The sequence below is a fragment of the Euprymna scolopes genome, chromosome 10 (assembly GCF_053919585.1).
Source record: "Euprymna scolopes isolate OS-2025 chromosome 10, ASM5391958v1, whole genome shotgun sequence".
Classification (NCBI taxonomy): domain Eukaryota; kingdom Metazoa; phylum Mollusca; class Cephalopoda; order Sepiida; family Sepiolidae; genus Euprymna; species Euprymna scolopes.
Genome location: NC_136491.1, coordinates 113,988,939 through 114,015,606, shown reverse-complemented (window position 1 = coordinate 114,015,606; position 26,668 = coordinate 113,988,939). Strand labels below are relative to the sequence as shown.

The window sequence follows — 26,668 nt, the reverse complement described above, 5'->3', positions numbered from 1 at the left end:
TTTGTATGCATGCTAATGAAGTTTGTAGTTGTAGTTCTATCATTTGTATCACGGCTCAACTAGCAGAAGATATTTATTTAAACACTTACAAATTTATTTTGTTGAGTAGTTTTGATTTTTATTTTGAGCTTTTAATTTGGTATTTTCCGTCCAGATGCAACCTACAATTTCTGATGTTTATGCTACAGATAGGCAAGTGTTGTCTACTTCAATAAATCTAATTAGATTTGAACTTTGCTCAGTTGATAACAATGTCCGAAAGTATATCCATTATGCCAATAATATCCCTCAAAGAAAATTAAAAGTATTATTTTGTATAAAAAAAAAAGAAATTAAACCTCTGATTTGTAGGTGGTAGTACCCAAGTTTGAAAAAAAAGTTTAAAACTTCTAAAAGCAAAGAGGCCCAAAATTAAAAAAAAAGAAAGAAAAAATTATCAAAAAAGAACAAAAATAAATTTAAAAAAGAAGAAAAAGAAAAGAATATTAAGATTAGAAGTAGAAAAAGAAAAGAGAAAGTCATAATAAAAATAAGAACAAAAAAAAACTGCAGCTGTTGTTATTTCAGGTAGCTTTTTTCTTTCTTTTTTTTTTTTGGTCTAAATAAAGAAATTGTTTGTGTGATCTGCATATTTCCATACATGTAAAGAACTGGGCTGTTTCGAACCATCAGTCATAATAAAGAATCTGAACACGACGACACGTACTGGCTGAAAAACTAAGGTGCAAACTAAACATGATCAAGTAACATCCAACGTTTTGTGAGCGAGTGAGCACTGTCGATCTGGTGCAATGTATGGTGAGCCTACAAAGATAAGTCGAATGAAGACGGACAGTAAAGTAGAGTAAAAAGCAGAAGACAGCAGAAAAGAGAACTCACAGGCTGAGTGAGCAGCCGAAGCATTTTGATCCACCAGTAGTTCTGGAATGAAATGGAAAGTTGCCGTTTGCAAACACAATTTTCACCAGTGATACAAAACTCAGACATACGCACACTCACACAGACAATGACAAAATTGAAAAGTATTTTTACAATCAAGTATGTTTTTTTGTGTGTTGTTTTCACTTTTTCCAAATTCTTAGTTTAAAAAAATACAAAAAGAAAATATATCAAATCAACAATTGCAAGGGAATATATTTTTTAGATTTTTCAGCAGATTTTTAGTAGAAAGTATTTTCCATTTTATTGACAAATTTGGAAAGTATTTTAGAAAAAAAGTATATTTTTTTGGTTTTTACCTTTCAAAATTCTTAGTTTAAAAATACAAAAAAAAAAAAATATATAAAAATAAATAATTGCAAGAGAATATATATATATTTTTTAAATTCTTAAGACGTTCTATTCTTTTTCAAGTAGATCACTCATTTTCTTTATTTAAAAATTTGATTTGTATCTATATCTATATTTCCCCCAAATCTCTGCCCTTGATGAAGGGGGAGACTAAAACTTGCTGCTATGATTTCAAATGATCTGAAATAAATGCAATAGAAACTTGATTCCAAATATTTCTCATGTTACATCTCCCCTCTTTTGAAAATAGGGCATGATTATGAATATCTCCTGTATTAAATAATCCTTATACCCTGTGAAATTTATTTTATGTATGAAAACCGAACAGGGGAGATACAACATATGAGAAATATTTGGAATCAAGTCTTCCCTTGCTGTTATTTCAGATCATTTGAAACCGTAGCAGCAAGTTTTAGTCTCCTCTGCATCAAGGCCAGAGATTTTGGGGGTATATATATATATATATATATATATATATATATATATACTTGTAGCCAAATTGAATAATGAAATGCTTATATCTTTGGTTCTATGGGACGAAACTACATGAAAATTTGCAGGCTTTTTGAAAATTATAATACTATGCTATAGTTAAAATCTTATGACAATTGGTAAAAAAAAAGAACTTATATTTTCAAACCAATAAAATATGCCCAAATTTGCCTACATTTGTATATATAGTGTCAGCTTTAGTTTTGCTACTTTGGGGTGAATTTTGTCTAAGTTTTTTTTTTGTTTGGTTGTCTCCCCTGTGGCTTTGGAAGGCCACTAATATATATATATATATATATATATATATATATATATATATATTCAAAATTAAGAAAGTTTTTCACGTTTTTAAGAGGTATAAAAATGCTATTATTTCCTTTACTTTTTTCCCCTAAACAATTTCTTCATTATTATTTTTCAATTTGTCATTTTCAAATTTTACTAACAAAAAATATTTGAAAATCAGAAGATACATTTTTATAATACATTTAAATATATTTATTTTTATTTTATATATTTTCTTTTGAAATATTCCTATAGAAAAAAATGAACTATATAAAATTCAAACAAAAATTGTAATAGATCACTTAAATCATTGTTGTTATAATTTTGTAACAGAGACAAAAAGCATTTCACTTTTTATTTTTGGCATGTAATAAAAAAAAATATAAAAATCGGTTTAAAATTTTCTTTGGAATTACATACACTTTTTTGTAATTTACTAAAAAACATTTCCTTTCTGTTTTTACATTAAAAAAACTTTTTCAATGTGTTCAAAAAAAAATAAATAAATTAAAAGAAAATGGTTTCAAATGTCCAATCATTGTAACAATTTTTTTTTGTGATATTTAAAAAAAATTTTTCTTTTGAATTGTAATCATTGAAAAATATTTTTTGCAGCTGGTGTGGGTGCACAAGTTAGAGAATTGTGTCGAGAATGGTGCTAGACTGCAATATAAGAAACACTGAATGAAAGTTGTATGTAAATGTACCTACCTTCCAATTAAAATATAAAACAAAAAACATTTAAAAAATGTGAAACGAAAACAACAAAATCCAAGTAAATTTTATAAATAAATACAAATTTGAACACAGTAAAAACAATCATTAAAACAAGTGAATGATGACAGAAGTCATCATAATCTTAGGAGAATTTAATAACAAGAAAATTAATAACATTGCATAAATAAGAATTAATAAAATCACTATTATTCAACAATTGCATATTAATCAGTAATCAATCAATTGCTGGGAATACAATTTAGTTTTGAAGAGAAGTATTTATTTTATGATATGTTGGCCTTTTAGATGGTAAACAAAAAAATGTATATATATCTGGGGATACAGGGGTGATCACAAAGATGGTGTGAGATATTACAGATAGCAAATGGATAGCAAGAGAAGTGCTAATAACAAAAAGAAAGAGAAAAATGAAACAAAATAAACATTAAAATAGACAGCCTTCAAAAATCAAGAAAAAATATCTCATCTTTTGAAGATAAAGGTCAATTCAATAAGGATTGGTTGTTAGACAGAAATCAGCAAATTAGTGGAGATTTTGTCAAAATACTTAAAATAAAAAATGTTGATGAAAGGAAAAAAAAAAAAGGAACGAATATATATATATATATATATATATATATATATATATATATATATATATATATATATAAAATGATAACAATTGCATATTTTCATATTGCTTTAATTCCCAATCAATAAAAACCTAAGAATTTGTTAACTAATTTTTTGTGGGGAGGGGGGGTATTGCATAGAACCCTGATTATATTAATGAAAAACTGGAACTTTAATCACTATACCCAGAACTTTAATCACTAGTTAAGAAAATTAATTAAAACTGACTTAATTAAACTGTTAGTTATTATTGAAGAAAAAAACTTCCTTTTGAAAACATTTATTTTTAATTTTCATGGACCAAAATAGTATCTAAGGTTCATATTTTTGCCTAAAAAAAGAAGAAAAAGCTTTTTAAATTAAGTTTTATTATTCATTACTTAAATATAATAGCAAGCATCATGATGGAATGGAGAAACTAGTAAACAATGATGTCATAAAAATGTTCTCTACAGTAAAAAAAATTATATTCTTGCTGACATCAAAAGATTAAAAATCAATCAATTATCAATTTATTCAAAAATAAAATTTCTCATGATTTTAAATATTAGTTTTGTTTTGTGATTTGTTAATTTCTGGTTACAGGTTTTGTCAGCAACAAATTTGGTTGTTCATATTACCCTAACCCCATTTCCAGCACTATCCTACCTAAAGATTATAGATTAAAATGTTGCTGGTAATTTGTATACTAAACACTGCTCAAAAAGGTAACACAGATATGAAAATTACAAACTATTTCATGTTTTAACAATTTGAATGTCTCTTAGTATAAATTTGGTCAAAAATATACAGCACGTAATTAAATTAATTAAACAAATACTGAAATTTTAAAAAGTTTTTTATAAAGAGTGAACTCGTCCTCCCTCAAAAATACCACACATGGAATTTTTAATAACATTCATAATCCTTTCTGTAATCCAATCATATTTGATATAAATAAACTCAAATCTATGTCTGGCTTGTCCACCAATTTTCAGTCAGAAATGTCCAACAGTCTTTATTTTATTACCTTTCAATGATAAGCACACCTGGATACAATGTGCAAAATTGTCAACAACTGATACTTCCTTACTGGACACTGCCCTGATTTAGGGATGTGATGATTCTCATTGGGCCAGGAATAGCTTCGAGATTATTTTGAAAGAAATTATCATTGAGATAACCCCAACAGATAAAAATATGGGGGGGGGGTAAATTCGGTGAGTGTGAAGCCAATGAAGGATTACATCCCATACTGAAGAAATGTCAGCAGTGTCCTCCAATATCACTTAACAAAGATAAAACAAAGACTCTTAGACATTCATAACTTCACGTTGCTGGATAAATCAGACATAGACAGAATTTTATCTGCACCAAATATTGTTGGATTGCAAAAAAGCAATGTGGATTTTATTAACAATTCAACAATTTGTGGCATTTTGGAGGAGGTACATTTACTCATAAGTAATAAAAGCTACCACAAACTTTGTTTTGTTTAAATCCTACATTAGAAAATGTAACAGTGGTTTTAAAATGCGCAGTGTACACACTTTTTTGCAATCTAAAATGTAACCTACAATTTGCATAAAATAAAGCATATAAAAAACTGACTAAAATAATTTTAGATAATGTAGATATGTATTATGAAAAAAATTAAACAACATAAGAAAGAGATTGACTTTTTTTGGAGGGGAAGGAAAAGTGTAAAGAGAATTTAAAAGATAGTTGTGCTTTGGTAAATAATTTCTTATGATAAAAAAAAAAACATGCAGAGAAAGTTTGCTTAACGGAAGTTTTAATAATATGTGTACATCAACATACATTACCAACAAACTGACCGTGAATACTGCTTTCTCAAGTACTATATATTGCCTGGTTAGAATAAGAACACAAGTCAATAGATTTATTTATGGTAAGAAAGCAAATTTGATGAAGAAGAAGAGGCTAAAAGAGGGCATGTTTTTTTTAACCTTATTATTATAGGTTATAAGTGCAATGGTATAGGATGTGGATAAAACTGAATAAAATAAGGATTGCTTGGATTACTATTCTCATCTTGCCTGTTATTTTCACGTTTTCATTGATGCAACATCCAATCTTTTTCAGATGCATCTTTTCTAACTCAAAAACCTAATTTAAACTGACCCCTGAACTGAGATTGCTGCAAAAAAGATAGGTTCCCTCAACCGGGTTAGAAAATTACTCCCACCAGAGAGCAGCCTATATCTTTACAAAGCATCAGTTTTAAATTCGGTAATAAATGTCTGATTAAAAAGAGATACACCTGAATAAGATTGGAGGTTACATTGGCTGAACCAAGATGAGAATAGTAGTTCGGATACTTCAAATTATCAATCCTCATCTCAAAAACTTCTAAAACAATAGTCACATACTATATACAGCTAATAAGTATAATGGAAATTGTACAACAGAATGACGGAAATCTATCATATTACTAACTTCTTAATGAAAGAATTAATTTTGCATGGGTGAAAAATTTTATGAAATTAATGAAATATTTTTATGTAGAATCCGTTTTTTAAAAAAATAGTCTTCATGTAAATCATCTTTCTAGATGGTGAAAGCATGTTTTTTTAGAAGGAAAATATCATGATTATAATTTATGAGTTAAAAACAGCATTCAAAAATAATTTTATTATTGACTATTTAAAAATAAAAATAGAAAAATTTAATTGACTGTTGAAATACGTCATTGATTAAGTCATTCTTTAAAAAAAAGGAAAATAAATTTAATTGATCATGTCAAGAATTGCTATAAGTTAATCTCAAAATTATATTTATTGGACCTGTTGAAAAACTCTGTAATTGATTAGTTAATATTTTAAACCTAAAAGAAAAATTTGATTGAATCATATAAAAAAATTAACTCATGAATTTTTTCGAAAGTTAAAAAAAAAAAATATTATAAATTCAATAGTTCCTATTTACTTGTCTCCTCATGAGTGCAGAGCTCAATACAAGATATTGATATTTAAGCCCCAAAAGAAGACACTGGGTTGGGACAAAAATTAAAAATTGTACAAAGTTTCTCCTTCATTGAATGAAGACAGAAAAGATGAAGTGTAGTATCAGAACAGATACTACACTCTGCTCCTACTCAAAAGGCAATGAAAAAAGTTGAATAGCTAATGAATAAAAATAAGTATAAATTCAATTAAGCTATAACATCAATTTTTATGATTATAATTTTGAAAAATAAAAAAATATGAAATAAAATCTTTAAACAAAGTTGTAATTGGAAAATCAAATAAATGATAATTTTTTAATTTTTGATTGAATGGTGTGATTGAACCAGATAAAAATAGAATTTTCTAATTTGGTTTGATAGTCGTTTGAAAATTAAAAAAAAATTAAAATGTTCATTTAATTATATCATTAATTTTTATTATTGTAATTTAAAAAAATAATTAAATCTTATCAAACAAAGTTGTAATTGGAAAATTAAAATATTGAAATCTTGATTGAACAGTGTTATGAAGATGAATAATAATTGATTAGGTGCAATTTTAAAAATGAAGATAATTTTTTTTAAATGTGATTGAACCAGGTCAAAATACAATTTTCTACTTTTCTTTGGGAATTATTTCAAAATTAAAAAAAAAAATCTCTGAAAATTGAATTAATTTGTATGGTACTTCTTTATTTCATTTTTTTTTTTTTTTTACAATATAAAACCTCAAGGTACTGAGCCAGGTCAACAGCTTTGATCATAATTAGTTTGTTAACCCTTTTAAAATCAGAAAAAAAAGCATTTTATTGAAGAATATCAAGAACATATAAAGTGAGTTTGACAGCAAACTAGAAACGTGTTCCTTCCATTTCAGGTGATTGCAATTGCAGTTGACCGTGGATCAGGCAAACAAGTTTACCCCCCCCCCCTAAAAATCACTCCTTTATAAAAGGTAAATGGAATCACACAGAAGAAAGTAAATATGTTCTACCTTTTTTTTCTTCTGTTCCCTCAATCACAGAAAGAGACGTATTACTACTGTGGATAGAATCTGATCGCTCAGCCTGGACTGCAAAACTTATTTTTCTTTCTGTTGGACTACCAACAGCTGAAAGATACAAAATGGGAATACATTTGAATTGCAGAGTAAAAACAAAATAATAAAACAAATTAATTATAAATAGTAAATTAAAACACTATTATATATATATATATCTCTCGGAAATAACTGATGATAGTTCAAAGTTGAATACATTTAATTCAATCATCCAATCAATAAGGAAAAAAGAAAAACTCTTTACACCATGGGATTTTGAAGTTTATGATATGTATAAACATTAAATTTTTTTTTCAATTCTTATTCACGTGAACATACGTTTCATCCTTTGCCATCAATCATCAGTATGGAGAATGATTTTTCTGTTGGTCACACAATTTGAAACATCAACATTTTTACTTTTGTCTGAACACCTAAACCATGTAACCAACGTAACAACCATGGTGAAAGGACGTGAATTAAGGTCTATTTATGTTATATACATAAATATCTTTATCTCTACTATTATGTAAAAGGAACTTTGTGTATGTGTGTGAGTTCGTTCCTTGTGCACTCAGAAATGGCTGGGCCAATTGTTTTTTAAATTTCACATGAAGGTATTTAATGTGTCTGGGAGTATTCTTACGTAGATTTTGTATCGGAATGTGTCTGATAAATATTGAAAATTGATAACTGAAAAAAAAATTTGAAGGAGGAAGTGTGATTTTGACGAAAGTTAACACTATTATACAACCTAACATCACAAGTGCATTTGAGAAGTTTTATTATCGCACAAGCAGAAAGGCCCAGACTATAAAATCAACTGTAGATTCATTTATCAGACAAGAACCTGTTCAAAACGAATGCTTTTGTTCAGCACACAATGGAATCATGATACTTCACTTTTGTGCTTTTAATTTTGATTCAAGTGATTATGTAAAATTAATTTCATAAAATCAACAGGTCGTTCTTTGATAAGATAGAGGCACGTTCAAAATGAATGTTTCTGTTAAGAGCACAATTAAACCATAATACTTGACTTTTGCATTTTAAACTTTAAGTGAAACCATTATTTATAGATAATTATATAAAACAAACAGATTTTCTACATTGCAATGTAGACTACAATGTATTGTGAACTAAGTCGCTGTGGAGAGGTATGTAAAGCTTCCTTCAAATACACTGCGGGAGCGGTTCCTCTATCTAGAGCTGGCAATCAAGCAATTTGATTAAAAAATTGGTGGTTTCACTGAATTCAATGACAATAAAAGTATAGGAGGGTGGAACATTTATTGATCCTCATTCAATCCCTGACAACATTGGGTATCCATGCTAGTATATATTAACAGAAAATATTTGCTTGAATAAAAATAATTAAATAACACTGAGTGTTTTTGTTTGATAAAGACTTTTTTTTAAAACTCTTTGAATAGTCCATTTAATATTTTAGTCGAATTGTTTTATACAAGTCCCATGGGTTTCCTGTTTTATTTTTCAAACTTTATTCACAAATACTTTTGATTTCATCCATCAATTTATCATCAAGCAGAATTAATCTTGGAACATCCCATGACTACAAATGCTGATTTTAAAGTCATAAATTACTTGTTAAAACGAACTAAACACACCCAGACTCCTAACACCTCATGAATAGTTGTACCTGTACGACTAATTTCATTGTTAACTTATTTTCAATGGTTTTCTTCGAATTTGAGAGTATTCTTTGTTTCTTCATGCTGTTGAGAAACTAATTCCAGGTACCTCAGTAACGGGAAGAGAGGTGGGCATGAGGTAGGATTTTCCCATCATTTGGATTCTTTGAACAACTGGTCTTATCTTGAGTGCCATTTTCACAATGTAGTAGTCCAACGAATCTAAATAATATGAATAACCTATCCTCATCTCAAAAATTCAGAAAGGTAAGATTTGCTTTGATTTGTGTTCAGTAACAAGCTAAGTTTATGAACAATCATGTATTTTGTTTTGTAAGTTACAAGAAAACAAAGACCTCCCCTTAATGTAATCAAACTTACTTGTTGAAGCTGATTGAATGGATTGTGGTAAATCTCCAATGGTTGATTCAATGCTTTTTTCTGAGTGTCCTGGGCTGCCTACACCACTGCTCCACCTACGACTGGTACTAGCAGATCTTTCCCACACGGCTTCTCTCTTGCCAGTGCGAGATTTTGGCAAGTACTGGTATGTTTCTCGCATAAATGTGGTGATTTCCAACAAAACCAAGCAGGCGATCATCTTCAAAGCATGTGGACAATCGGAACCATTAAAATTCACAGTTGCTGAAAAATGAAAAAATAAAGGGGCTAAAAATACAAAGCTCTCAGGATCAAAATAATACATATTCCATTTATATTATATTTCTCTTCATCTCTTTCACTATTTCTCGAATACTACTGTCCAATCTGGCCAAAATTTTGTACAGCCTTTTGTTATGATAATGTACAACAAACTAAGTATTATAGTATCCATTCGAGGCACAGTTTAATTGGAAAGCCTACTCAAAATATTTGATTTATTGTAGGTAAAACGCATATATATTTGTTACTTTGTTTTATTTCATACAATAAATTTAGAAAACATTTCATTCTTTTTTATAAAGTCTACAGAGAAAACAGATGCATGTATTATTAGGATTCATAAAACTACTCTTCTCATCTTGAGTGTTATTTTCATGTTTTGGTCGATGTAATTTCCGACCTTCAAGTATATCTTGTCAAACTCGGGAATCAGCACAGAATTTTATAATAGAACCCTTCATTTTATTCACGGAGGAAGCATGCTTTCATTCCATCATCTATAACTGGGTAAAAGTCCTACACAATTTGCAATTGTATTTTGGATGTCACCTGTTGTGACGTTCCTCTCCCAAGCGACCGTAAATAAGCTGACAATCTGGAGACAATCACAATGTCTAAACTTGTGGCGCATGAGTCTGAGGTATTTTTAGAATTTCAGCATGGCAACAAGACACCATCCAATCAAATTAACCCTCTTGTATTGGATACGTAGGCGTGCATGTGTTAATTAGGACCACATGTAGAAGATTGAAGAAATTAAAAATCAGTCTTGAGTCAACTTTTGACAGGAGAGGGCTGTATAGATTTTGTCCAACCACTGATAGATGTAAAAAAAAAAAAAATGAAGATGAGAGTTTTTATTTCTATTAACATGCTCTGATTGATGAAGGGAGAAAACCAATGAACTTGTTTTATTATCTTAATGAGACGTAAAAATCATTTCGTCATTAGCGATAAAACACAGACTCAATATACAATCAGAGAAAAGGTTGGTCAAGAAATTATCTTTCTTTTTAGTTTAATCGGGATATTTTTATTAGTTACTTGAAGAACTTGTTGGACTGTTCTTTTCTTCTGAAATCGTAATTTGAACTTTGAATGATTTTATAGATGGTGCTCATCAGCCCTCATGGTGACTCATATTTCTTTTACGTCTATGAAAACTTTGCATCTAAATATTGTGTCCTGCAATCGGGAAGTTTGAGTGACTTTCGTTACTCCTCATCATTATTGATTGTCCCTTTTTTCTTTCTTTTTCCTTCTTTGAAGACGTAATATGGTACCCTATATTTCATTTTGTCATCAACAACGAGAACTTTGCATCTCGATATTGCATCCCATAATCAGGAACTTTGAGTGACTCTCATTTCTCCTCATCATTTCTGTGATTTCTATTATCCATTTCTTTTTTCTCTCCTTCGTTATTTGGTTGATTTTTATGAAAAGAAAAAAGAAAAACAGGCAAAAAAAAAAAAAAAAGAATACACATATAAGAAATATATTTTTGTTTTGAATCCTTGTTTTCGTTTCATTTGTCTCTGCTGTCGATATGCATGCTTGTATTAATCTGCCACTAACACTTCCAGTCACTACTCAAGGAATATAAGGATCATCAGCCTATACACAGCTAGGTATCATGTGGAGATTTTCACCCATAGGTTTTTATTTAATGGGATAGAGATGGGTGGGGCATTTTTGCTGGTGGACTTCCCTACCCATATCTGTGCAGGTTTCTGAGCGAATATGTAACACCTGTACTGAGGATTGAACCTTCAACCTCTAAAAGAGTACAACTTTATAACTGTATTTTACCAAGTACTGTAACCACTATGCCACAGGTCCTAACACTCAAGATGAGAACAATAGTCTGAAGAATCCAAATGATATGAGGTGCCTTCCATAAGTTTCCAAACTTTTTTCATATGAGCACTTTTATTGATAATACACACATGAAACTCTAGGCCCCTTCAAAGTAATCTCCTCCAACTGCAATACAGTTGTTGTATCGTTCCAATAAATAGGAGTGTGAGCATGTCAATGATCCTTGTCACAGCCCCTTTCATCTCTTCACTTGTCTTATAACGACAGCCACTAAGGTTTTCCTTGAGCTTAAGGAATAACCAAGTAACAGGGAGTAAGGTGTGGACTATAGGGAGAATAAGGAACCCATCTTGGTTCAAATAGTCTGTGACAAGGATGGAGTTGTGAATTGGTGCATTGTCCTGGTGGAAATGCCACTGACCCGATTTGAAGAGTGCTAGCCTCTTCCGATGGAATCTCTTCCTGAACTCCCTTAAAACCTCAACATAGTATTTCTTGTTACTTGTCTGTCCAGTGGGAACTCAGTGCATGTAACTCATGCTGTGCTGTCAAAAAAAGAGATCATTATAAGTTTCTGGTGGATTTGCTCGGTCTGGCTTTCTTGATTTGAGAGAACCAGCAGGCTTCCATTGTTCACTCTGTCTCTTAGTCTCTGAGTCATAGCAGGTCACCAAAGCATCAAAAACTGCAAGATCTGAATTGACCAGCTTGACCATCTGTCTGCTGCCATCACGTCTTTTTTTCTTATCTTCTCTGAGCACTCTTGAGACAAACTTCACGCAAATCTTTCGCATCTTCAGTTACTTGTAAATAATTGTGTATACAGTTCCCACACTGATATCAAACTGCATTTATTATCTCTATCAACACATAACAGTCTGTATCCATGAAATTCTTTATTTGGCCAATCAACTCTGGTGTTCTGACTTCCTTACTCTTCCCGCACCTCTCATCATTCTTCACAGACTCCCTGCCTTCCTTGAATCTTTTATGCCACTCAAGAATTGATACTCGATTCATGCAAGATGGTCCAAAAGCAGTCTGAAGCATTCTATAGGTCTCTGTGGCATTTTTTCCAAGTTTAAATCAGAATTTTATTGCATATCATTCTTTTAAAATGTTTTCATGTCCAGATTGCATTTTTGAAATCACTAGCTGTGACAATGAGGCTTTAGTAGGGTGTATTCTAATTCCTACTGTAGCTGTTTATTTGAACCTTAAATCATAAAAATTGCTCATAACATACTGAATTTTCAAGAGTCTATGACAATTTTAAATGCCTGTGGAAAAAAGTTTGGAAACTTATTGAAGCTACCTTGTATGATTAATCAATCCTCATCTCAAATATTCAAAAACGTAAAAAAGTTGGAATTCATAAATACCTTCATCTAAAAAGTTTTCATTTTCATCTTCTGTTCGCAGTTCTCTCTTGCGAACTTCATCTTTGATTTCATCAATAACAGCCAGTCTGTCCGTGTGTTCTTTTGCCATTATATATTCCAGTTGGCTACCAAGGTTCTATTAGGTAAAAGACAAACAAAATAAATATGATTTAAACAACACTCGGTCTCTCTGTCCAGTGATGCAATTCAAAAGAAAGCCCTATGTCAAGATCAAACATACATTCCTCAAATACAGTTTTATGAAGAAATCCAATGATAGTATTAATTTTAACAAGAAAAAATACATTTTAAGAGCAAAATGTCTCGTCTGCCATTTTCTGCTTACATTAACGTTAACAGCTACACAACACAATACCAATACACAGTCATCATAATAATACTGGCTAAAAATCGTTTACTAATCTTTAACAGCTCTTTAACAAATCTAAAAATCGTTTAGTAATTTTATTTAATTATATAAAAACAAAAATATTGGATAAATTTACAAATAATAATATTGTGGCCGCATTCATAAACAATTACAAGAGTATTTTATTTATAATTTAAAATTATAAATTATAGAAATTCAAAATTAATAAAAATGGTAATATGAGGTTTAAGGCAGAGAATGTAAAAGATGCACATTTGATTGCATTTTTTTTTTTACTGCATATCAAACTTTTTCGGGTTATTCAATGTTAAAATCAGTCATTTTAGTAAAAGCTTTTATGTTTCAAGTTCTTTGTATCTTCAAATATTCACGGTGTTTGGTTTGATTGATTAGTAAGAGGAAAATTGCTGTTTTTGTTTTTGGCTTTGCAGAACATGATTGAGTTTTGATAAGGGAAAGTTAAACAATAACATTCTTTTTTTTTGTGGACTGTTATCTCCATCTTCATAATTGTTGTTTTGTTGTTTCATCATGTTTTGGCTGACTCATTCTCTGGCTGATAGGATCTATCTATATATATATATATATATATATATATATATATATATATATATATACACATGCATGTGCAGAAAAAGATGATGAATCAGAATTTTATTGCACTTATATAAGTTCCCAGAAGAAATTAATTTTGAAAAAATTCTCAATGGATTGAGATATGAATGTTCATAATGAACTTAACTAAAACCTTTAGCTATATATATATACAGTGTCCGCCACAGTAACTATATATTTTATTTCAACACTAGCAGGGGGAGGGGCCTGCCTTACTCAGTCGTAAAATGCACTTAAATATATTTTAATTCATGCAGATTTCATATTTATTATTACAGAGCCAATTCCCTATTAAATATATATTGTACCTAATATATAGTACTGATTTCAAAAGTTGAAAAAAAAAAAAAAAAAAGGACTGGAGTCCCATCAGCTAATATCAAAACCAAAACATTTAGCACTCCAGCTGCATTCCCTTCCGCATAAGCTATCGACAGATAGATAATCAAGATTTAAAATTAAACCACTTCAAACTATGAATGAGTTTGCGCAAAAGTAATAGAAATATGTCGGCAAGTTGAAATGAACATTTTGCATTTCAACCTGTCAACATATTTCTGTACGCATAATTAATCCATCCAAACAAAGATGTTATTCTTTATAAATCATCCTTGGGGTATGATTACTATTTTCTGTTAATTTCAGTGTTATGTGACCAGTAGTTTAAGAGTTTATTGGTTAAATATTTTCACATGTACACACACACACACACACACACATACATCTACTGCTTTATTTATATAGATAATAAATGTAATATGAAATAAATATGTAATTGCAATATAGAAACTAACAAAGGGTACACTTAAGTTTTCTGCAAAATAAAAAATTATATTTATTAAAGCATTCACCGACATTCCTTCCACTCACCATAAAGCTCAATACAATTTACTAATCTTTCAGTGACTTAACAGCATACTTTAACACACAACTCCAACGACACTTGAGAATGTCACACAAGAAAAATCTAGTGATTAAAAGATTCACATCTGCCAATCCATCAACTAGGCAGATTGTTGTCCAGCCAGTCTTGCACAAGCACAGCATGATAAAAGGAGTTTGGTTACGTCTTTGAAAACATTATTTTGTAAAGTTAATTTGAAAATACAGGGTGCTCCACAAGTCATGAACACATTTGGACATTAAATATCTCAAAAACTATTAAGGATATAAAAAACATGCCAATATATAGATATAAAGTCTTAAAATTTGTCCAAGACTTCTGGAACACCCTGTATTAGAAAACCAAATATTGTTACAAAATATTTCTCTATATATAGACATAGGTACTAGTGCATCCTTTGAATACATAACTCAGCATTCACTCATCATTCCCTGTAACATGACATTGACAGCTGGATTATGCTGCGCATCGCCGATGAAACCATAATGCAACACAAAAGAAAATAGCAAAATGCTAAATGTAGAAACAAAAAAAAACTACTGCAATTTTTAATTTTTATTAAATGTGTGAAGAAAAGGTTATGAGTGTTTGTTTTTTCTCAAATAAATCATTTTAACCAAATGTTTTCAAGAAAATGTTCAATGGAATAAGTTTTTTTTTCTTAAGTTTGTTTGAAAATGTGATAATTTAATTTTTTTTAAGAAGGAAAATTGGAAAATTACTTCCTTTTGTTTTCAAGTTTTTTGTTTTGTTTGTTCATGAAGGAAAATTGGAACAAACTTTCTTTTTTTTTAAGCCCCACTTAGTGGTATTCGGGTTAGGGTTAGGGTATTTTTTTTCACAATTTTTTCAAGTATTTTTTGGTAAAAAAATAAAAAACAAAAGTGGGTGGGTTAGTGTTTTTTTTTCCCGAGATTTAGTGAAGAAGGTCCTAGTTTGGATTGCTGTCTACTGTCGACACTTCAGATTCACACATCTCTGACCATAGCCGTTGGTAATGCCCCTCTTTTTGCAAGGTTCCACTTGTGGCCACATGTTGCACATTGTATTGTTTTTGCCAGTAGTTTCCACTGTTGACAATAGTCAATTATGGCATCCAGTGGCTGTAGCTGTTGACAATAGTCAATTATGGCATCCAGTGGCTGTAGCTGTTGACAATAGTCAATTATGGCATCCAGTGGCTGTAGCTGTTGACAATAGTCAATTATGGCATCCAGTGGCTGTAGCTGTTGACAATAGTCAATTATGGCATCCAGTGGCTGTAGCTGTTGACAATAGTCAATTATGGCATCCAGTGGCTGTAGCTGTTGACAATAGTCAATTATGGCATCCAGTGGCTGTAGCTGTTGACAATAGTCAATTATGGCATCCAGTGGCTGTAGCTGTTGGCAATAGTCAATTATGGCATCCAGTGGCTGTAGCTGTTGACAATAGTCAATTATGGCATCCAGTGGCTGTAGCTGTTGACAATAGTCAATTATGGCATCCAGTGGCTGTAGCTGTTGACAATAGTCAATTACGGCATCCAGTGGCTGTAGCTGTTGACAATAGTCAATTATGGCATCCAGTGGCTGTAGCTGTTGACAATAGTCAATTATGGCATCCAGTGGCTGTAGCTGTTGACAATAGTCAATTATGGCATCCAGTGGCTGTAGCTGTTGACAATAGTCAATTACGGCATCCAGTGGCTGTAGCTGTTGACAATAGTCAATTATGGCATCCAGTGGCTGTAGCTGTTGACAATAGTCAATTATGGCATCCAGTGGCTGTAGCTGTTGACAATAGTCAATTATGGCATCCAGTGGCTGTAGCTGTTGACAATAGTCAATTATGGCATCCAGTGGCTGTAGCTGTTGACAATAGTCAATTATGGCATCCAGTGGCTGTAGCTGTTGACAATAGTCAATTATGGCATCCAGTGGCTGTAGCTGTTGACAATAGTCAATTATTGCATCCAGTGGCTGTAGCTGTTGACAATAGTCAATTATGGCATCCAGTGGCTGTAGCTGTTGACAATAGTCAATTATGGCATCCAGTGGCTGTAGCTGTTGACAATAGTCAATTATGGCATCCAGTGGCTGTAGCTGTTGACAATAGTCAATTATGGCATCCAGTGGCTGTAGCTGTTGACAATAGTCAATTATGGCATCCAGTGGCTGTAGCTGTTGACAATAGTCAATTATGGCATCCAGTGGCTGTAGCTGTTGACAATAGTCAATTACGGCATCCAGTGGCTGTAGCTGTTGACAATAGTCAATTATGGCATCCAGTGGCTGTAGCTGTTGGCCCAAGATGGTCAAATTCATGTTTTGCTCTTCTCTTCCTGACTGACTTGCATGTAAAAAATGGTGAATTTTTTTTCTTCTCTTCCAATATTGATCCAATTTCTCATATGTATCGAGTTGAAACTAACCACGTGGCGTTGTGATTGAGCTAAACCTGAGCTGTTGACGTCATGTTCCGGAGAAAGGTGAGCGAACGCCAAGTTATGTCTGATTCAAAGGATGCACTAATACCCAAAGTTGTGCTTTTGTGTTTTTTGCACATTTTGGAGGAGTAATAGCTGTTGACAATAGTCAATTATGGCATCCAGTGGCTGTAGCTGTTGACAATAGTCAATTATGGCATCCAGTGGCTGTAGCTGTTGACAATAGTCAATTATGGCATCCAGTGGCTGTAGCTGTTGACAATAGTCAATTATGGCATCCAGTGGCTGTAGCTGTTGACAATAGTCAATTATGGCATCCAGTGGCTGTAGCTGTTGACAATAGTCAATTATGGCATCCAGTGGCTGTAGCTGTTGACAATAGTCAATTATGGCATCCAGTGGCTGTAGCTGTTGACAATAGTCAATTATGGCATCCAGTGGCTGTAGCTGTTGACAATAGTCAATTATGGCATCCAGTGGCTGTAGCTGTTGACAATAGTCAATTATGGCATCCAGTGGCTGTAGCTGTTGACAATAGTCAATTATGGCATCCAGTGGCTGTAGCTGTTGACAATAGTCAATTACGGCATCCAGTGGCTGTAGCTGTTGACAATAGTCAATTATGGCATCCAGTGGCTGTAGCTGTTGACAATAGTCAATTATGGCATCCAGTGGCTGTAGCTGTTGACAATAGTCAATTATGGCATCCAGTGGCTGTAGCTGTTGACAATAGTCAATTATGGCATCCAGTGGCTGTAGCTGTTGACAATAGTCAATTATGGCATCCAGTGGCTGTAGCTGTTGACAATAGTCAATTACGGCATCCAGTGGCTGTAGCTGTTGACAATAGTCAATTATGGCATCCAGTGGCTGTAGCTGTTGACAATAGTCAATTATGGCATCCAGTGGCTGTAGCTGTTGACAATAGTCAATTATGGCATCCAGTGGCTGTAGCTGTTGACAATAGTCAATTATGGCATCCAGTGGCTGTAGCTGTTGACAATAGTCAATTATGGCATCCAGTGGCTGTAGCTGTTGACAATAGTCAATTATGGCATCCAGTGGCTGTAGCTGTTGACAATAGTCAATTATGACATCCAGTGGCTGTAGCTGTTGACAATAGTCAATTATGGCATCCAGTGGCTGTAGCTGTTGACAATAGTCAATTATGACATCCAGTGGCTGTAGCTATTGTTGGCCCAAGATGGTCAAATTCATGTTTTGCTCTTCTCTTCCTGACTGACTTGCATGTAAAAAATGGTGAATTTTTTTTCTTCTCTTCCAATATTGATCCAATTTCTCATCTGCTGACATATAAACATGTTCAAGGAAGAACAGAGTTTCTAGTCAGTTTGAGTTAGGAAGTGGGACAGGCAAGATGCATCCAACAATGTACAGAGAATCTAAGCAACTGTCACCTTGATATCTGCCATCTGCATTGCAATTCCCAAGTAGAAGAAAAATAAGTTAATTTTAGCCTAGGTAGCCCCCCCCTCCCCTGAACAAACTCTCTAAATAAAATTATTGAAAGCTAGCAAGTCTCTATTGTGTTTCCATGAATGAGTAGATTCATCTTCAGTTAAACGGAAGTTCAACAACCACAAGATCACAGCCCTTGCATGGAAAAGTGACGATCAAAAGTATGGAAGACCACAACTGTGCATATATGTACAAAAAAAACTTTATTTTGTTTGATTTGTTACTTAATCACTCATGAGTAAAATCGTACACATGTAAAAGTGTGCATTTATGTAAATAATGATATGCAGTTTGTTTAACATTTGAAATGTTACAATAGCCATATATATGGTGGAACCTGTAATAACAAAGAATGCTAAACATGTAGGTAAAGATAGTGGAGAAATGAACTCACCTCGGCCCACTGATAGAACATTCGCCCAGCAGCTCTTTGCAGTATCAAGCTGCGCCGATAACCTGACGGTTGTCCACGACTATGCAAAGCAGCTGTTGATTGGCGAAAAGTTGGCAAATTCAATTTCATCCAATTTGGCCAATCTCCACGGTTACATCTATGGATGAAATGACCGCACTCAAGCAGCAAAGCTGCTCGAGCCACAACTGGTGCGTCCTGAAAAAAAAAAAAGAAAATCTTTAAATGTCAAAGACAAAATAATATCATAATGATCATCACATTCAATTTAATGTCTATTTTACATGATGACCTATGTTGGATGGCTTTTAGAAACTGAATTTCAAACTAACCTATCTCTGACCAGGTCTTTATTTATCCCTCTTTCTCTAACCAAGTTTTTATGAACACCTCCTTTACTCAAATCCATCCTTATCACTTCCTCCCATGTTTTCTTTAGCCTTCCTTGTCAAACTATCCTTGATACCTCAACTGTTCTACATCTGTTAATGAAAGCACTCTCATCAATTCTTGCAAAGTGGCCAAATAAATGAACTCTCCTTTTCTGTACACTGTCTTGATTACATCTTTTATCTGTGGTCATCAGATCCAAATTTGTGACCAAGTCTTACAGTACACATGCATCATCATCTTTTTCTGATGCATTAATCCAGATCTATGTTAGGATTGTTGTCTACTTGGCACAATGACAAGCTTTGTCTGGAAGAAGGTCAATTTTACAGAGATCTTTGAGTAGGAGATCGGCCTTCCTCTTGGTGGCTTCCCAATGATTTCTAATACAAAAGCAAGTTTTGCTACAGTGTCATTGTTGGCCCTCAGCATATGTTCGAACTCTCTGAGTCACCATTCCATCATCTTTCCCTCAATTGGTGCTATGCTGTAGTGCCTTAGGATATCCTCGCTTCAGACATGGTTGAGCAGTGTAATTCCAGATATCTAGTAGAGCATTTTGGTTTCCATAACAACGAATATTCACTCTGGCTTCCTCATTTTCAGTAGGCATTTGGAGCTGTACAAAATGCACGATCTCAAAAGAGTCCGATAAATCTTTGACATGAAATGGCTGCTGATCTTGCAGTCACAGAGAATGCCAATAGAAGTGCGCTGCTTCAGCACACATCCTTCATATCATTTCTCTCCATGCAGCACATATCCTCAACCCTCACTAGCCAGGTTTCACTTCTATACAAAAAAAAAAAAAAAAAAAAAATGCAAAAATCTTAATAGCACCATCAAAATCATGATGTTTTGCATGGTTAGATGTTGTGTTTGTAAGGTAAGATTAAAAACAGAAAATTCCACGCAAGATTAAATTGAGTGAGAAAATGGAATTTTCTAATAGAAGTTAGAGTTATGGTTATGTATACAGGAATTGTAGTCATAGGAAGAAGATTGCTAAGATCAAATCCAATCAGATCGATCAAATTGACTTGCTCTATAATACCATTGGAAAAAAAAAGGTATGAACGTGCACTCTCAAGCTTTGGGTAAAATTACACCTTGTGTTTATAAAGCAAGAGTAGATGTTAGGTTTGTAAAACTAAGATTTAGAATAGAAAATTCCATTTAAAGTTATTTTAAGTAAGAAAATTAAAATTTCCATTAGAAGTTAGAGCTACGTGCATAGGAAGTTACATCAGGGTGGGAAGTACATGGCAGAGAAGCTAGAGAATCCTGCCTCTTTAGTGTTCAGCATTAAAGAGGATCAATTCTGTTTTCAAGGAGTTAGAAGGGGAAGATGTAGTAAGTTACTGAAAAAAAAAAGTTGATCAAATCCGAGAGCAATTAAAATGGAATCGTTATCTTTCACGCAATTCAACCATTTTTGGTACAAATAAACCTCAGTCTGTACCCAACTTGTACACCAAGTTTCAGTCATGAATGTCCAACAATCTTTGTTTCATTGCTGTTCAATGATTATGTGAGGCAATTTGGTGAGTGTCTCAGGTAATATTGCATAAAAGGAGACACTTATTTTCAAACATACCGGGAGTTGGCACCTGCGTCTCTCAATTGAGGTATGGAAACACAGAATCGATGCAATTTTCAAATATATTTTATGTTTAATTTTTTCATGCCCTTATAATAAAAATATATAAAAATATGTAAACTCTTTTTATCAATTATTTTTTCAATTTTTTAAGTGCATATATATATATATATATATATATATATATATATATATATATATATATATATATATTAAGTTAATTAAACATAGTTATTTGAAAAAATATACGATTAAAAAATTTTTTTTAAATAATCGATAAAAAGTTTATGTATATTTTTATAAATTAAAAAAAAATTTTGTTATTATATTTTTTCAAACATATTTACTTTTGTTTTTTTCAAATATAGTTAGTTTTTTTTTGGCGTTACTGATTTAAAAATAATTGTTTCAGCAATATCATCTACTAGATTCATACTTATTTTTATCGAAATGTATGAAATAACTAGGGAAGGAACAAGCAAAATATTATATAGCAACTAATTAGATTAAAGAAAAGAGTGTGAATTTTATTAACTATTCCATGGGTGGACAGAATTAAATTTGGGTCATGCTGTACCTTGCTGCTGCTACTGATGGTGACTGATGTCATTTTCTCTTATCTTTCCCATAATGATTCTAATTATATTCAATGGGCAAATTACATTTGAGGCAGGTGTATTTGCTGATGATACCATGCTGTATTCCTGACATGAGTGCAAATCAAGTGTCCGCACAAGCAAGACAATGGCTAAATCCTTAAAAGATCACCTACAGTCCGGAGTAGACTGGAGCTAAATATGAATGCTCATATTTAATGCTACTAAGTTAAAGCTCCTTTCCTTTAACAATCATAAGAAACCTTTCCAACCATCGATTTTCATGACTGCTATCACCCATCCGAAGAGTCCAATGTTTAGACTCCTTGATTGTACATTCTCAGTATGTTATAAATAAGTGTATGGCCGCAAGAAAAATACAAACAAAGGGATTAAATTTATATTTTTTATTCTTGGTTTGGTGGGAGGTTAGCAGTCCGATCTGTTGGCCGTGCTGCTGACTGTTGGGCCGAGTGTGTTTGGTTTTACGCTGTGAACTGGAAATCCAGTGGTGAACCAGGCGTTTCTATTTATATAGAACACACAGATGTAGTTATAGACACATGATAGATCTGATGCAATGATGAGGGAATGGCGATTGTTCAATATCACATGTTCTCCTCCATATATTTATCATTTAGTGAGGTGTTATTTCTTCAAATAAAAAAAATTTACTTGATCATCCTAGACCAATCGTAACACATTTGCAGTCTTCAATCACAAATACATTCCCAAGTCATTTTGTCCTGCCGGTCTGTCAAAATCATAACCCCCATTCAAACTTAAGATAATTAAGTCGAACAAACCCTTCTTTGATTTTTCTTAAACTACAGTCCTACAACAACAATATGGAGAAAAAAATCAGTCACCAACATCTTCACACCAGTTAGTTATATACAGTCATTCCAACAACACAATTCCTTTTTCGGTGCTGCCATTACTAACTTACATTTTTATCTGTAAATCGGGGCAGATATGTATTATTTTATTTATAACAAGTGGAAGTGAAATAAGTACATAAAAGATGCTAAGTGTGCCACAATAGACGTAAGCTCTCTCTCCCATGTTGAGGCGATTGTCTAGAATAGGTAACAGAAAAGAAGTTACAAAAACAAATAGTCAACAAATAACTGTTACTAAAGGTAATAAATATTACTTTTCTACCTACCTGGATCTTTTTCTGTGTTTTAAAGTATTTCAAAGAGTTTTTATTGAATTTTAATATTTTGGTCAATACAATCACATTACAGTTACATTTTTAAGATGGCCGAATAGGCCACATAGTGAATATCCCTAAAGTTTGACGGCTGTTTCATCTTTTTGGGTGAAAAAAAAAAAGAAAACAACAAATATACAATTGCTCCAAACGCAATAAAAATTACTTTGCTACCTAATTGAAAGGGGATGATGACAAAGAAGAAAAAAATTATCAGACTTTGGGTATTTTTGGCTAAGCATTTGGCCACCATCTTTGATGTTGAGTCTAACATAATATATTTAATTGAATGTTTTAATTGAAAAAAAAAAAAAACGCTTGCAAAGACTTTAAAACATCCCAAAATTAGACAGGCAGGTAGTTCAGCCCAAAGTAATTTTTATTGATTTAGTAACAGTTATTCATTGCCTGTTTGTCCTAACATGCATCAATTATACATATAAGTACTGGCATGTATAAATATATAGATACAAGGATTAACATATATATATGTGCATACTTACAAGCTCTAACATGTAAACATACATATAAAAGTATTAACATGTATTAATATATATTTAAAAGTATTAACATGTATTAATATATATTTAAAAGTATTAACATGTATTAATATATATTTAAAAGTATATACATAAATACTTACAAGTACTAACATTCCGGCAACCAATTGTGGGTCTGGCAGGGAACCTGGAGTACAACACTCCAATAAAAAGGAGAATCTCAGCATGCCAGATTTTATGATGTAGGTGTCAACCAGCTTCTTCTCTTTCTTAATTAAAAAGTCTTTACCTTGAAGGTCAGAAGAATTATTGGCACCAACTGTACGCGCATCTGTCATATAAAAGATAAATCATAATAGATAGGATTTCAATTAAGTTTCTTTTTTAAAGAAAAAGGGTTCTGGCATTTAACTTCAGGAGAAAGAAATGGCAATCAGGTTACAGGTTTATCCTCAAATCTTTTTTCTTCAAGATAATTTAATTAGGTGACGTTTTTTTGTTGTTGTTGTTTTTCATTTTCAAATGTATCTTAAAAAAATCAATATCGAGAGAGGAAGAAAAAGTAATAGATGAGAGGGTGTGAAGTGATTTGCAAATAGAATGTGCTTAAAAGATGTTTACCAAATTTCTGAAAATTTTTAAAAATATATCTATAAAGTAAAGGAAATTTGAATTGCTGGAATCTATACTAGATTTGTCATCTCTGGGAAAACAGTCTTTGAGATATTGTAAAAGTTTGTTAGGATATGGATTAGGCTTAATATGGGCACAATTTTTAAATTTAAATATTTCTAATTGGCATTAATTTTGATCCATAGATATTAGATTCTAATTAAACAAGATTCCATGAATTTCAATTTCTTCTTAAGCTTAAACCTTAGAAAAAATATTTTGGTGCTAGTCCATAATCCACCTCCTTAAGAAAAAAACAAAATTAAAGAAAAATTTTGAGTTATATAACTGACAAAAAGAAAATATTGTACACCAAAAATCAGGTAAATTGATTAAGTAATTTTATTTTTATAAAGAAAACCATTTTGAAGCAAACTTGAGTTTTTCTATTGCTCCTCCCTCCCCATGTTAAGAATGGCTTTCTAAAATCTTGCAAAAGTTCGAATTAGTTGAAATTATCTCCATAAAATTTGGTTTTCTTTTTTTAAAATAAAACCACTTGATCAATTTACCTAATTTTTAGTGTATGATATTTTCTTTCTGTCACAAGTACATACATCATACAGATTTTTCTTTATTTTTGTTAGTTTTGTTTTTCATGGGAGGGGGGCAGATACAGACTTGCACCAAAATTTTCTAGCATCAGAATCATTTAATAGAATTTGATCAAAACAAAGAGTGGGATAAAGACTGAGATATATAAAAATAAATATTATATATCAAAATTTTGTCTTTCTTATATTTGTTCACAGTAGAATGTTCTAATATGAGAATGATAAAAAAAAAAATCTTAGCTAATCAGATCCACTTTTAATATCTTTAAGAAAAGTTGGATCACATTATCAAAGAAATCATTGTGTTGTAAAGTGAAAGATTAGCCTCGTTAGTGGCCAGTCAAATTTGTTACAACACTTTTCTTAGAGAGAATATATATATATATATATATATATATATATATATATATATATATATATAGAGAGAGAGAGAGAGAGAGGCAGGCTCTTTCCTTCTATGCTTGTCAGGCATACTGATTTGCCATTACTATATTTTTATTACTAAAAAAGTTATGTTTGTGGCTTTATTGCAATTTTATTTTATATGGATGTAGCATGGTTTAGTCAGGTCAAACACAATGGTTAGTGGATAAATACAGCCTGTGTCATGGAAGTTCATGTCGTGTTTGGTATTGACTGTCCACGCAAGATCTGTACTGCAACAAGGAGGATTTGAAAGCTTGGCAACTTCATGAAAGAAATACCATGAATCAAACTAAATAGTAATCAGATGTCGAATTAGTGGCCAAAGGGCAGACCTATGCAAACCTATGACTGGATAGTCAATCAGTCATAGGAGGCCACCTTTATCAGGAAGTCATTTGCTATTTTCTCAAGCTTTCACTAACATTCTTCTTAGAGAATTATATATAGGCTCTTTCCTACGCTTATGCTAATTAGGCCCACTAAACTGCTAGCATCATTACACAGTGAAGAAAAAACTATATACATATTTCGTAGGCATCAATTGATAACTTATTTTACAAATACATCTTTAAGGATAGGTACGATGACAATCAGAAGATGAATTCATATGCAGAATAATGTGTGTAGACAAAAGACAAAAAAAATCAGAGAAATAAAAACTCATGAATAGACTCTCAATAATAATAATAAATGATAACAATAAAAGCATTTTTTAACAACAGTAATATTGATATTTAACAGCAGCATCTTTTTCCTGCAAATCATTTTGTTGCCTTGGTACCAAACACATTGACTGACCAAACATGTTTACAGACATGGAACATATTTTTATAACAAAGATGAGAAACAAAAGTGGTCATACAATTTGCATAAAAATATAAGTAAAATGTAAGAGCAACACACATGCAAGGATAACTACACAATTCAGCAGCAAAGTGAAATAATATCGCATAAATAATAATTAATCGCAAGAACATATAAAACTCAATAATGATTTCTTTTCTTTTTTTTTTAAAGAAAAAGGAAGAAGCTTTGGGATTGTGCTTGTAATTATTATCATATAGTCTTTGTTTTTTTTTTGTTTTTTTTGGAACTTCAAATCTTTCTCTTTGACTGGTGAGCTGATTGGATTCAGACCACTTTAACTAATGTTCTCACCCCCCCCCCCTTCAGAGTAGACAAGAAGAAACTTAACGTTGTTATGCTGTAAAAGAATAAAGCAATAAAAGAATATTACACCATAAAGCAAGAATTTTGTCTATATTTTTTTATTGTTACGCTATTAGAGTACAAGAAAAAGTGGAAGACAGAAAATTCTACTGTTATATCTTCGCTACAACGATCAGCATTGCCACTTACACAGAGAGATGCCTATATTGTAACAATATTCAGCCAACGGTGTGTTAAAAAGAAAATTTTCCATATAATGTTAAATAAAGCAGAAAAGTGACAAATTCCATTAGAAGTTTAAGATTAGAATTAGAGCTATGCATTAGGATATATCATCATGAATAGAAAGTCTCAAGTGACATGTAAAGAAAAACTAGCAAGATCCCTTCCTCTT

The 26,668-nt window shown here is 31.9% G+C and overlaps 1 protein-coding gene across 2 annotated transcripts in view; it reads right to left on the bottom strand.

Annotated features, from left to right (window-relative positions):
* LOC145286230 (protein unc-80 homolog) overlaps positions 1-26,668 on the bottom strand; it is a 542,234-nt gene that overhangs the window by 336,275 nt on the left and 179,291 nt on the right. For both annotated transcript variants that reach the window (XM_080135050.1, XM_080135051.1), the window contains 6 exons: positions 23,596-23,783; positions 19,133-19,348; positions 12,922-13,057; positions 9,437-9,700; positions 7,359-7,475; positions 880-921 (listed from right to left, as the gene is read on the bottom strand). In XM_080135050.1, coding sequence (XP_079991176.1) covers positions 880-921; positions 7,359-7,475; positions 9,437-9,700; positions 12,922-13,057; positions 19,133-19,348; positions 23,596-23,783 — 963 coding nt within the window. The remainder of the gene's footprint in view (positions 1-879; positions 922-7,358; positions 7,476-9,436; positions 9,701-12,921; positions 13,058-19,132; positions 19,349-23,595; positions 23,784-26,668) is intronic.